We start from the raw sequence: 14,543 nt of genomic DNA, 5'->3' as shown, positions 1-14,543 counted from the left end.
ATTATTTACTATTGTACTATATGTGTGTGTACATATATATACACATACATAAATGTTTTAATGGGTATAATACCCTATTATATAGTCATCCACTTCACTGGGGGTAGTCATTTAAATGGAAAATTATTTTTCATAATTATAAATAGCATTCCATTAAACATGCTTATAGTTTTTTTCTGCTTTTTGTTTGTTGTTTGGTTTAAAATGACTGTTACATTGTTATAGAAGGCTAGTGAAAATATGGGCATTATTGGTCATCAGGTATGAATTTTGTGGGTGTGTGTGTGTAGGGAGAGGGTATGTTTAATTCTGCCTCCTACAGAATGTTTTGGGTTTTGGTTTTGTTTTACTGTCAATTTGACTTGGATATGAGCCATATTCTTTCTTGGCCAAGCCATTAGTTTTGAGTTTTTCCCTAAAAATATGTGTCAGGGATACCGTAAAAATGGTTTACGTCTCTCCTTATTCCTATTCCTGAAATATGTCCTATCTTAGCACTAGAGTCTAAGCAACAGCAATGAAAGGTATCCATTAAAGACAGTAAAGAGCTCACTGGTCATATGGTTTTTATTATAAAATTAAATCCATTTATTCCTTCCCAATGAGAAAAAAAAATTATTTTGGGTTTATTTGTTAGTCATAAGAGCCAAGCATCACAATTTACTCGCTTCTAGTCTTTCAGTCTGTCCCTATCAAGAAGTACTTACTGATTCCCTAATCTACTTTGTGTGTATTTAAGTAGTAGGTAAATGGGCTGTGATGGTTCAACTATCTTTCCATTCCTCACTGTGTGAGATTAGTTGATCAGATGATATTGGGCTTTGGGGTATTGAGAAACATAGAATGTATTGTTAGTGTGTGTTTCGAGTCCTGGTTTATCGTTTACTGTGCATCCTAGAAACAGGCATTAATATTCTTGAGTCCTTGTTTTCTCATCTATAAAATGAACAGAATGCCTCAGGATGGTTTTGATTTGCATAAGATAAGGGATATTAATAATGATAGATTCAAAGCACCGTATACCTTGATGGTTACTTACAGTTATACACATAGTTACCTTAATAGTATTGAGGGGAAATTATTGACAGTAATGGGCTATGAAATAACATATGGTCGGCCGGGCGCGGTGGCTCAAGCCTGTAATCCCAGCACTTTGGGAGGCCGAGATGGGCGGATCACGAGGTCAGGAGATCGAGACCATCCTGGCTAACACGGTGAAACCCCGTCTCTACTAAGAAATACAAAAAATAGCCGGGCGAGGTGGCAGCGCCTGTAGTCCCAGCTACTCGGGAGGCTGAGGCAGGAGAATGGCGTGAACCCGGGAGGCGGAGCTTGCAGTGAGCTGAGATCCGGCCACTGCACTCCAGCCTGGGCTACAGAGCGAGACTCCGTCTCAAAAAAAAAAAAAAAGAAATAACATATGGTCATGTTCATCCTTCTGGTGTCTGGCCCTAAAAATCTGACCTCTAGGAGCCTTGAAGTCTGTGTTGTTGAAGCCCAGTGTTAACCATACAGCATGGCTACTCAGAGTTCACAAGCTGTGATAACCTTGGTGGTGAAGTAATATGTAACATGATATAATATACATTTATGTCTGTGTATCTACATATTCGGTATCTTTAATATTTGGAACAATTTTGTTATCAGAGGTGACTGATTTTTTTTACACAACTGCATACTAAACAGAAAAGCTCAATTTTAACAGAGGTCATGTAATTTGTAGTGGTCTTGTGACACTAATAAGTGACTTATTCTCACAGAGTTATTCTAAATTACATCTCAAGAGTTTGAGTGCTTAGACTGTAATTTTTCATTTTAGGTTGGTTCAAAAATAGTCATGGCTTTTACTGTGAAAAATGGTGAAAACTACTTTTGTACTGACCTAATGTAAAGTGAAGTGATTCAGATATAAAGTAATTTAATGATTTTTTATTCTTCTAGAAGTGGTGACAGAAAAATTGTATTTTTCCCTCTAAAACCTATTGGACCTTCTTAGATTTATTCTGTAATTCCCATTAGAAATCACATTTTAGCTGGGCGCAGTGGCTCATGCCTGTAATCCCAGCACTTTGGGAGGCCAAAGCGGGTGGATCACGAGGTCAGGAGATCGAGACCATCCTGGCTAACATGGTGAAACCCCATCTCTACTAGAAATACAAAAAAAATTAGCCGGGCGTGATGGCGGGCCCCTGTAGTCCCACCTACTCAGGAGGCTGAGGCAGGAGAATGGCAAGAACCCGGGAAGTGGAGCTTGTGTGTGCTGAGATCGCGCCACTGCACTCCAGGCTGGGCGACAGAGCAAGACTCTGTCTCAAAAAAAAAAAAAAAAAAAGCACATTTTAGGCCCGGCATGGTGGCTCACTTCTGTAATCCCAGCACTTTTGAAGGCCAAGGTGGGCGGATCATCTGAGGTCAGGAGTTCAAGACCAGCCTGGCCAATGTGGTGAAACCCCATCTCTGCAAAAATTAGCTGGGCATGATGGTGGGTGTCTGTAATCCCAGCCACTGGGGAGGCTGAGGCAGGAGAATCATTTGAAACCTGGGAGGCAGAGGTTGCAGTGAACCAAGATTGCACCATTGAACTCTAGCCTGGGAGACAGAGCGAGACTCCGTCCCCCAAAAAAGTCACAGTTGAAAGATACTTCTAGCGGATATATATTTGAGAAACTAGCATTTTTGTAAAATTTTTTCTTCTTCTTCTTTTTTTTTTTTTTTTTTTGGAGATAGTGTCTGACTCTATCACCCAGGCTAGAGTGCAGTGGCGCAATCTCGGCTCACTGCAACCTCTGCCTCCCAGGTTCAAGAGATTCTCCTGCCTGAGCCTCACTGGTAGCTGGGATTACAGGTGTGCACTACCACTCCCAGCTAATTTTTTGTATTTTTAGTAGAGACAGGGTTTTGCCATGTTGGTCAGGCTGGTCTCGAATTCCTGACCTCAGGTGATCCTCCTGCCTCGGCCTCCCGAAGTGCTGGGATTACAGGCTTGAACCACCATGCCTGGCCTCATTTGTGTAATTTTAAGTCATTTGAATGAGCGCGCTCTTCAAATCTCATACAGGTTTTTCAGCTGTATGAGGCGTGGTGGCTCACATCTGTAATCCCAGCACTTTGAGAGGCTGCAGCAGGAAGATCACTTGAACCCAGGAGTTTGAAACCAGCTTGGGTAACATAGTGAGACCCTGTCTCTACAAAAAGTAAACAAAATTAGCCGAGTGTGGTGGCACATGCCTGTGGTCCCAGCTATTTGGGAGGGCTGAGGTGGAAAGATTGCTTAAATACAGGAGGTTGAGGCTGCAGTAAGCCAAGATTGTGCCATTGCACTCCAGCCTGGGTACAGAAAAACAAACATTCATGTTTTTCTGTGATTCAGAAAAAATAAAACAAAAATCTCATGTAGGTTTTTCCTTAGCAAATAGATAAGTCACATGATAATATGTACATGTCTCACAAACGTGTATATCTTCTGCATTATTCCAGTCATACTGCAAATCGCCTTCCCTTCTTGGTTTATAGAAACCAAATTCATACTGTTAAAAGCCTAGAAGTCTTTTTTTAAAAAATAAGTAGATACTGCTGTTGTTATCTCCCAGCCAGCATTTGGAAGTGGTCTTCTAAACCACAGCTTTATTCCATATGAATCAAATACTAGTGTCTGCATAATGAGCCTTACTTAAACATCCGATCTTGTCAGAAAAATTATTCATGAATATATTGTCAATGATGGCCAAAGAAATTTTGTCCTCCAAAATATTAGCAGTTTTCTATTGTACATTTGGATGATTGACTTCCTGGTGACTCTAGAAATAACATGTTTTATCGTGGTGAATTTTTTTTTTCCCCCAAAATTAGAGTTTGAACTAGCTTTTTTCTTGTTTTATAAAATCAGAATATCAGAATATTAAATGTTCACACTCGGAATATGTGAGGTAATTATGAAATCTATTCTATTCCAAGTAAGTGAAGGTACCAGTAGTAGGAAATGAAGTCAAAGAAGTTACAATAGGGTCTTAGGAGGAGCTTTAAGAGGATTTTTGGCTGTTAGACTGAGTAATGTGGAAATCCACTGAAGTAGTTAGAAGTGAATAAAGCATGATCTGAGATGTTTTGAGAGGATTACTGGCTGCTCTGGGTAAAAGAGATTGCAGGAGTCAAGGGCAAAAGTAGGAGACTGGCCAGGCATGGTGGCTCATGCCTATAATCTAAGCACTTTGGGAGGCCGAGGTGGGAGGATTACTTGAGCCTAGTAGTTTGAGATCAGCCTGGGTAACATGGCAAAACCTCATCTTTACAAAAAATAGAAAAATTAGTTGGATGTGGTAGCATGCTCCTGTAGTCCCAGCTACTCAGGAGGCTGAGGCAGGAGGATCATCTGAGCCCACGAGGTCAAGGCTGTTGTGAGCCTCGATGGCAACACTGCATTCCAGCCTCGGTAACAGAGTGAGACCTTGTCACAGAAAAAAAAAAAAAAGTAGGGAGACAAATAATGGTCATGGCAAGAGAATATGGTCACTTGCACATGGTATGAGTAGAGGGATAAGAAAATAGGCCAGGTACAGTGGCTCACATCTATAATCCCAGCAGTTTGGGAAGCCGAGGTGTGGGGATCACTTGAAGTCAGGAGTTCAAGACCAGCCTGGCCAACATGGTGAAACCTTGTCTCTACTAAAAATACAAAAAAATTAGGTGGGCTTGGTGGTGCACGCCTGTAATCCCAGCTACTCAGGAGGCTGAGGCAGGAGAATTGCTTGAACCCAGGCAGCAGAGGTTACAATGAGTTGAGATCACACCACTGCACTTCAGCCTGGGTGACAGAGCGAGACTCTGTCTCAAAAAAAAAAAAAGAGAGAGAGAGAGAGAAAATGTGTACAGGTTGAGTATCCCTTATCTGTAATGCTTCGGACCTGAAGTGTTTTGTATTTTGGATTTTTTCAGATTTGGGAGTACTTACATTATATATACTTAGTGATTGAGCATCCCTAAGCCAAAATCCAAAGTATTCCAGTGAGTATTTCCTTTGAGCACCATGTGAACACTCAAAAAGTTTCATATTTTATAGCATTTAGGATTTCTGATTAGGGAAATCAGAAATGTCTATGCTCAACCTGTACATAAATACAATCATGTACCAGGCAATGGCATTTTGGACAACAACAGATGGCATTTATGACAGTGATCCTCGTAAAATTATTATGGAGGTGAAAAATTCTTCTGGCCTTGTGACATCTTGATGATCCTGACTTTGTGTAAGCGTAGGGTAATGTGTGTGTTTATGTCTTAGTTTTTGTTTTTTTATGTTGATACAAATAGGTGTGCATATTTTCAGGGTACATGTGATAATCATATAATTAGTAAAAATCAGTGTATTGAGATATCCATCACCATAAATATTTGTCTTTATGCTAGAAACATTCAATTATTCTCTTCTAGCTGTTTTGAAATATACAATAAGATTATTGTAAAGTATATGCCGGGCGCGGTGGCTCACGCTTGTAATCCCAGCACTTTGGGAGGCCGAGGCAGGTGGATCACCTGAGGTCGGGAGTTCAAGACCAGCCTGACCAACATGGAGAAACCCCGTCTCTACTAAAAATACAAAATTAGCCGGGGTGGTGGCACATGCCTGTAATCCCAGCTACTCAGGAGGCTGAGGCAGGAGAATCGCTTGAACCCGGGAGGCGGAGGTTGTGGTGAGCCGAGATTGCGCCATTGCACTCCAGCCTGGGCAAAAAGAGCGAAACTCTGTCTCAAAAAAAAAAAAAAGATTATTGTAAAGTATAGATACCTTATTGATCTATCAAATACTTGGTCCTGTTTCCTCTATCAAACTGTATGTTTTTCCCATATATATATATGGGAAAAACTTATAGAGTAAGTTTATATATATAAGAAAAGCTTATAAATAGATGTAAAAATATATAAACTTATAAGTTTATATATGTAAGTATATATATATATATATATATATATATAGAAAAAACTTATAGAATAAAAATAAGGATACAAAGAAAATATTTGGGCCGGGCGTGGTGGCTCACGCCTATAATCCCAGCACTTTAGGAGGCCGAGGCGGGCGGATCACGAGGTCAGGAGATTGAGACCATCCTGGCTAACACGGTGAAACCCTGTCTCTACTAAAAATACAAAAAATTAGCCGGGCGTAGTGGTGCGTGCCTATAGTCCCAGCTACTCGGAGACTGAGGCAGGAGAATGGTGGAGCTTGCATTGCAGTGAGCCGAGATCACGCCATTGCACTCCAGCCTGGGTGACAAAGCAAGACTCTGTCTCAAAAAAAAAAAAAAGTAAAGAAAATATTTGGCCCAGTGTGTTGTCTCACATCTGTAATCCCAACAGTCTGGGAGGCCAAGGCAGGAGAATCACTCGAACACAAGAGTTCAAGACCAGCCTAGACAACATAATGAAACCCTGTTTCTACAAATTTGTTTTTAATTAGCTGGGCATGGTAGCACATACTTGGGAGGCTGAGATGGGAGGATTGCTTCAGTCCAGGAGTTCAAGGCTACAGTAAGCTATGATCACACTACTGCGTTCCAGCCTGGGTGACAGAACGAGACTCTATTTAAAAAAATATATAGGCCGGGCGTGGCGGCTCACACCTGTAATCCCAGCACTTTGGGAGGCCAAGGTGGGCGGATCACAAGGTCAGGAGATCCAGACCATCCTGGCCAACATGGTGAAACCCCGTCTCTATTAAAATACAAAAAATTAGTTGAGCGTGGTGGCATGCACCTGTAGTCCCAGGTACTCGGGAGGCTGAGGCAGGAGAATCGCTTGAACCCAGGAGGTGGAGGTTGCAGTGAGCCAAGATTGCACCACTGCATTCCAGCCTGGGTGACAGAGCAAGATTCCTTCTAGAATTGCATGAACCAGGGAAGAGGGTTGTTTATATAGCTGTAGAATGTGTTTGTATTTTAAGATAAGTGTTACAAAAGAGTTAAAAAGTTGAAAAAATTTAAGTTTATAAAGTAAAATAGTTATAATAAGTTACAGTTAATTTATTAAGAAAGAAAAACGTTTTATAAATAAACTTAGTGTAACCTAACTTTATATAGCCCAGTGTTTATAGTCTACAGTAGTGTACGGTAATGTCCTAGGCCTTCGTATTCCCTCACTCACCACTCACTTACTCAAAGCAACTTCCAGTCCTGCAAGCTTTGTTTATGGTTAGTGTCCTATACAGGTGTACCATTTAAATTTTTTTTTTTTTTTTTTTTTTGAGATGGAGTCTCGCTTTGTCATCCAGGCTGGAGTGCAATGGCGCCATCTTGGTTCACTGCAACCTCCGCCCCCCGGGTTCAAGTGATTCTTCTGCCTCAGCCTCCTGAGGAGCTGGGACTACAGGCACCTGCCACCATGCCTGGCTAATTTTTTGTATTTTTGGTAGAGATGGGATTTCACCGTGTTAGCCAGGCTGGTCTCGATCTCCTGACCTCGTGATCTGCCCACCTTGGCCTCCCAAAGTGCTGGGATTACAGGCGTAAGCCCCTGTGCCCGGCCTAAAAAATTTTTATACTGTATTTTTACTGTACCTTTTCCATGTTTAAATGTGTTTAGACACATAGATACTGTTACGTTATAATTGCTTACAAGTCTTTATTACAGAAACATGCTGTACAGGTTTGTAGCCTAGGAACAACAGGCTATACCATATAAGCCCAGGTATCTAATAGATTTGTGAAGTACACTGTATGATATGTAAGTACCTCATACACTTAGTAGGTTTGTGAAAGTACATTTTATGATGTTACCACAACAATGAAATCTCCTAACAATGCATTTCTCAGAAAGTACCCCCTTGTTAAGCAGTACATGACTGTACATTTTCCTCTCAGGCTTTGTGATACTATTCTGATGATAATTCTGCCTTAACAATTAACGTTTTTCAGTCTGGTTTATTATCTGAGTAGATTAAGCTGATCCAGAATACCAGATTAGGTATTCTTTTCCTTTTTCCTGTGTCCTGTCAGTAATTACTCATCCAGAAACCTGCTAGGTAGCTGCATTGCCTGTTCAGACTACTTGAGTTTTTACTGGTATCATTTGGAGTTATATTTTATATTTTGAGTACTTACCATTTAATGTTTCAGAATCATTTTACCTGCTAGAATCTCAGTCCATAGGAGCAAAATCTCTCCTTAAGTACAGGATACATGTCTATTCAATTCCTTAGCAGTCACCACCTCTTAGGACAGCAAGGCTATTTTTCAGTCTTCTTGTCACCTCTTCTTTTTTTTTTGAGATGGAGTCTCGCTCTGTGTCCCAGGCTGGAGTGCAGTGGCCGGATCTCAGCTCACTGCAAGCTCCGCCTTCCTGGTTTACGCCATTCTCCGGCCTCAGCCTCCCGAGTAGCTGGGACTACAGGCGCCCGCCACCTCACCCGGCTAGTTTTTTTTGTATTTTTTAGTAGAGATGAAGTTTCACCGGGTTAGCCACCTCTTCTTCTTTAAGCAGATTTTCTATGCTTGAGAAATAATTACAGAGTAGGTATAAGCCCTAGTATAGTACTTATTTCTTATGAAACTCCAGGTATAGGCAGTACTTGGTTTTGATGGTGGTCAGCACTAAATGAGATGATGTATGTTAAGGGGCTTCTTGTATTATAGAACACTGTATAAGTTAGTGTGTGGTGAGAATTTCAGATGCATTGATTCTGCTGTCTTTCTGCCAAGGAGTTTTATTATAGAAGACTACAAAAAGCTAACACAAAAGGTAGCTTAAAATTTGATCATCTTATTTACAATGATTCACACCCTTTGACCTTTTCTGGTCCAAACAACCTGTTATTACAAGTTGGTAGCAAAAGACTTCCTTCAGAGCAGTGTGGCATTGTTTCTTGTATGTCCCAGGAGCAACACTTCATTGTTTTTTGCTTATAGAAACTGTCTGTTTAATTTTCTTTTTTTTTTTTTGAGACGGAGTCTGGCTCTGTCGCCCAGGCTGGAGTGCAGTGGCGCGATCTCGGCTCACTGCAAGCTCCACCTCCCACGTTCACGCCATTCTCCTGCCTCAGCCTCCCGAGTAGCTGGGACTACAGGCGCCCACAACCGCGCCCGGCTAATTTTTTGTATTTTTAGTAGAGACGGGGTTTCACCGTGGTCTCGATCTCCTGACCTTGTGATCCGCCCGCCTCAGCCTCCCAAAGTGCTGGGATTACAGGCGTGAGCCACCGCGCCCGGCCTATGTCTGTTTAATTTTCAATGTCATTCCAATGTCATTGAAAGCTAAACAATTGGAGACTTTCTATGAACAATAAAAAGAAAAAAAAAGTTTTTTATTTTCTTATGATAAAGTAAAATCTAAGTAAATGAATAGGGAATTAGTCAAAACAGAAACCTTGGTGTTTGAAACAAAAAAATTGTTTGACACATTTATGTCCAAATATATATTTAAAAAATTTAAAAATGTTATGGGTATATCTTTAAGATTGTGCCATCTTGGAAGTCAGTCTGTTTATTAAAGTGACAAAAGTTTAAATTATTGATTTCTTCATTTTATCTTTTAGAGTTATGCCCAGCCAAGTCTTCAGTATATCCAGGGGCAACAGATTTTCACAGCTCATCCACAAGGAGTAGTGGTACAGCCAGCCGCAGCAGTGACTACAATAGTTGCACCAGGACAGCCTCAGCCCTTGCAGCCAGTAAGAAATATTTCCAGTTGTTAAAACTCATTGACTGTCTACTTTGTCTTTAGAAGGTTTTCTTTTTGGTTTGGTTTGGTTTCGGGTTTTATTTTTGGGTTCTTTTTCACATGTTCTTTGTTTGTTTATTTATAAATAAAATTTTTTTTTATTTTGTTTGTTTATTTACTTATTTTGAGACAGAGTCTCGCTCTGTCACCCAGGCTGGAGTTCAATGGCACAATCTTGGCTCACTGCAGCCTCCACCTCCTGGGTTAAAGCGTTTCTCCTGCCTCAGCCACTTGAGTAGCTGGGATTACAGGTGCGCGCCACCACGCTCGGCTAATTTTGTATTTTTGGTAGAGACAGAGTTTCCAGTGTTGACCAGGCTGGTCTTGAACTCCTGATCTCAGGTGATCCACCCGCCTCGGCTTCCCAAAGTGCTGGGATTATAGGCATGAGCCACCACACCTGGCCCGTTTTTAAATTTGGATAGCCACCAAATTCACCTGAGCACCCTGAGGGCATGAACTCAACCATTTTGTAAAAAAAAAAAAAAATTTTTAATTCTGTGGAATATATAGTTCTGTTAATATATATTTTGCTCCGCACCTGTAGTCCCAGCTACTCAGGAGGCTGAGACAGGAGAATGGCGTGAACGTGGGAGGTGGAGCTTGCAGTGAGCTGAGATCGTACCACTGTACTCCAGCCTGGGCGACAGAGAGAGACTGTGTCTCAAAAAAAAAAAAAAAAAAGCTCCTAGGATCCTTTTTATTTGTTGTTTACCCTGACCTTGTATTTTTATATTTTGCTATGAATTTTTGAAGTAATAATTTTCTTTTTTTGTTGTTGTTGTTTACTCTGTCACCTAGGCTGGAGTGCAGTGACACGATCTTGGCTCACTGCAACCTCCGCTTCCTGGGTTTGAGTGAGTCTCCTGCCTCAGCCTCCTGAGTAGCTGGAACTACAGGTGTGCATCACTGCGCCCAGCTAATTTTTTATTTTTATTTTTTAATAGACGGAGTCTTGCTCTGTCGCCCAGGCTGGAGTGAGTGGCACGATCTCGGCTCACTGCAAGCGCTGCCTCCTGGGTTCACACCATTCTCCGGCCTCAGCCTCCCGAGTAGCTGGGACTACAGGTGCCTGTCACCACGCCCGGCTAATTTTTGTATTTTTAGTAGAGACGGGGTTTCACTGTGTTAGCCAGGATGGTCTCAATCTCCTGACCTCATGATCTGCCCACCTTGGCCTCCCAAAGTTCTGGGATTACAGGCATGAGTCACTGCGCCCGACCTTAATATTTGTATTTTTAGATACGGGGTTTTACCATGTTGGCCGGGCTGGTCTCAAACTCCTGACCTCATGATCCTCCCGCATAGGCCTCCCAAAAGGTGTTGGGATCACAGGCGTGAGCCATCGCACCTGGCCGAAGTAATAATTTTCTAGACCAGCTATCTATTAGTATTTACCACTTACAGGTTGAGTATCCCTTATCTGAGCTTCAGGGTACCAGAAGTATTTCACATTTCAGAATTTTGTGGATTCTGGAATATCTGCATTATAATTATCGCTTGAGCATCCCTAATTTGAAAATCTGTAACTTGAAATGTTCCAATAAGCATTTCCTTTGAACATGGCCTTTGAGTGTCATGTCAGCACTCAAGATGTTTTGTATTTTTGTATTAGGGCTGCTTAACCTGTACTAGAATATGATACTGTACTAGTCACCATGGACTAGGCATGTAGAATTGTGTGATATACTTCACTATACATGTTGTACAATGTTTTTTAAAAAAATGTTATACAATGTTTAATATTAAGATAAGCTTTTGGTATTCTGCAACATATGTAGGAGGATATGGTGAAATCTCAAAGTGGTGTTGTTTTCGGATAAAGTGGAAAATAAGAGGTTGGCATGGGAAACAATTGAAAAACTAAACAGAATAGCATGGTCAAATCAGCACTTTAGAACACTGACAGTTCTGGAGAAAGCTCTCATAGCAATCTAGCAATTGATGGTGGCTTTAGACAGGATTAGTGAAGATGGACTAAAAATACTGTATGTGAAACAACAGGACAATAAGATAATGCGTACTTAGAGCAGATGTTTGAGTAGTTGTTATGAGTTGAGCCCTTCTAGGCTTTTTTTTTTTTTTTTGAGATGGAGTCTTGCTTTGTTGCCCAGGAGGAAGTGCAGTGGTTTGATCTCAGCTCACTGCAACCTCCGCCTCCCAGGTTCAGGCAATTCTCCTGCCTCAGCCTCCTGAATAGCTGGAATTACAAGTGCACACCACCACACCCGGCTAATATTTTTGTATTTTTAGTAGAGACAGGGTTTCACCATGTTGGCCAGGATGGTCTCAAACTCCTGACTGCATGAGCCACTGTGCTCGGCTGACTAGGCATTTTTAATACAAACATAAATAAGTTTCCATTTGTATTCTTAAAGCTGATCTTTCAAATAAGAGAGAGATGATGGTCACAAGAGAAAATGATGACTACACTAAAAATAGAGTTTTGTGTTGGGAATAAGTACTAAATGGTTTGGAATATATATTTTTTTCTTTTTTGCCTTAAACTATTAAGATATAAATGGTTTAGAATATTAAGTGACACAGAAGCTTGGGGAAAAGAGGTCACTTTATAAGCTAAAGGATGGGGTAATGGAGGAATTGAAACTTAAGCTGGGCCAAAAAACCCCAGCTAGGTGAAATAAGAGTAAAGAAGAGTATACACAAAGCAAGAATGCTCAAAGACCCATATTTGCTTAAAAAGTGAACACATTTTGGCCGGGCGCGGTGGCTCAAGCCTGTAATCCCAGCACTTTGGGAGGCCGAGACCGGCGGATCACGAGGTCAGGAGATCGAGACCATCCTGGCTAACCCAGTGAAACCCCGTCTCTACTAAAAAATACAAAAAACCAGCCGGGCGAGGCGGCGGGCGCCTGTAGTCCCAGCTACTCGGGAGGCTGAGGCAGGAGAATGGCGTGAACCCGGGAGGCGGAGCTTGCAGTGAGCTGAGATCCGTTCACTGCACTCCAGCCTGGGTGACAGACTGAGACTCCGTCTCAAAAAAAAAAAAAAAAAAAAAAAAAGTGAACACATTTTATCTGAGCCTGGGGTCTTCAGGTTCCTCTTTAACTATGCAAGTAAAGGTGAAGCTGAAAAAAGTATTCTTCATTAATAGGCTTGAAAGAAGGAACGAGTATATATTCTTGTGATTGCTAGTCTGCTAGGGCTGCTGTAGCAAAATACCACAGAGTGAGTGGATTAAATAACAGAAATTTTCTCACAGTTCTTGAGGCTGGAAGTCCAAGATCAAGGTGTCAGCAGTGTTGGTTTCTCCTGAGGCCTATCTCCTTGGCTTGTAAATGGCTACCTTCTTGCTGTATATGGCTTTTCTCTGCGAGTGTCCTCTGGTGTCACTTCTCTTCTTTTTTTTTTTTTTTTTTTTAAGATGGAGTCTCGCTCTGTCACCCAGGCTGGAGTGCAGTGGCACGATCTCTGCTCACTGCAAGCTCCGCCTCCTGGGTTCACCCCATTCTCCTGCCTCAGCCTCCTGAGTAGCTGGGACTACAGGCGCCCACCACCACGCCCGGCTAATTTTTTTTTGTATTTTTAGTAGAGACGGGGTTTCACCGTGTTAGCCAGGATGGTCTCGATCTCCTGACCTCGTGATCCGCCCGCCTCGGCCTCCCAAAGTGCTGGGATTACAGGCGTGAGCCACCGCGCCCGGCCGACTTCTCTTCTAATAAGGACACCATCCTATTAGATAAAGTCCTCACTCTTATGACTTCATTAATCTTAATTAGCTCTTTACAGGCCCTGTGTCCCAATAACAGTCACAGCAGGATTAGGGCTTCAACATACATGTTTTGGGGAAACAAAAATCAGTCCATAAGTGATTTTGAGGTTTTTATGTTTTTCAGAATGTGGCACTAATATTTTATAGTTTTGAGGTTTCAAGTACAGAAAAAATATAATGGATAAATGTTAACATTCTGTCATATTTGCTTCTCAGGGGTTTTTTTGGTTTTTCTTTTTTTTTTTTTTTTTTTTCAGATAAAGATATTTCTGGAGCCCATTTAGTTAATTGGCATCCAGCAGTTGATGTGCCTTAGAATTGGTGTTTTAAAGCTGAAAAATGCTGCTCTATATGATAAACTGCTGGCTGTTTTTTAATATGGTATTTTGGATGGTAAACTTAGAGCCAACTGTCAATTTTCTGATAACTCTGTAAAACTCTTTATATATACTGTCCCTTATTTCCTAGATTGTACCTTTCCTTTATCCTTTTTTTAAGAGGAGGTAGATGTACATTTTTGCATATTTAAGTGGACTATTTTGTCCTATTCAGCCAGATTAAGAGAGATATCACTGATCAAAAATGTGTGTGTTTTCTTTGTAGTCTGAAATGGTTGTGACAAATAATCTCTTGGATCTGCCGCCCCCCTCTCCACCCAAACCAAAAACCATTGTCTTACCTCCCAATTGGAAGACAGCCCGAGATCCAGAAGGGAAGATTTATTACTACCATGTGATCACAAGGTAAGAAGAGCTGTATGGGCATTCCCATGTCTGCTTTTACTTGATCAAAGAAGTTGCCACTATAAGGGGAGTTTTACAGTTGTAAACTTCTTGTCATTAGCTGTTCACTGCACTTGAAGGCGCTGGATTTCCAGAATTACATCTTAAATGTATTTTAGACCTTAGACTTTGGTTCTTTTTTTATTTGTTTTAGTGTATTTTTATTTTATTTATTTTGTCACGCAGGCTGGAGTACAGTGGTGTGATCTCGACTCACTGCAACCTCTGTCTCCCGTGGTCAAGTGATTCTCATACCTCAGCCTCCCCCAGTAGCTGGGATTTCAGGCATATACCACCATGCCTGGCTAATTTTTGTGTTCTTA

At 41.3% G+C, this 14,543-nt stretch overlaps 1 protein-coding gene across 17 annotated transcripts in view; it reads left to right on the top strand.

The window, feature by feature from the left end:
• Nucleotides 1-14,543, top strand: part of SETD2 (SET domain containing 2, histone lysine methyltransferase) — a 153,442-nt gene that overhangs the window by 114,969 nt on the left and 23,930 nt on the right. For all 17 annotated transcript variants that reach the window (XR_010584720.1, XR_012431085.1, XR_012431083.1 and 14 more), the window contains 2 exons: nucleotides 9,521-9,655; nucleotides 14,042-14,181. Coding sequence is in view for 10 of the 17 variants with exons in the window: in XM_065539431.1 (XP_065395503.1) it covers nucleotides 9,521-9,655; nucleotides 14,042-14,181 (275 nt within the window). In the remaining 7 variants the exon portion in view is untranslated. The remainder of the gene's footprint in view (nucleotides 1-9,520; nucleotides 9,656-14,041; nucleotides 14,182-14,543) is intronic.

The sequence above is a fragment of the Macaca fascicularis genome, chromosome 2, assembly GCF_037993035.2.
Source record: "Macaca fascicularis isolate 582-1 chromosome 2, T2T-MFA8v1.1".
NCBI lineage: Eukaryota > Metazoa > Chordata > Mammalia > Primates > Cercopithecidae > Macaca > Macaca fascicularis.
The sequence above is the reverse complement of the archived record's forward strand: the minus strand, read 5'-3'. Positions and strand labels throughout refer to the sequence as shown.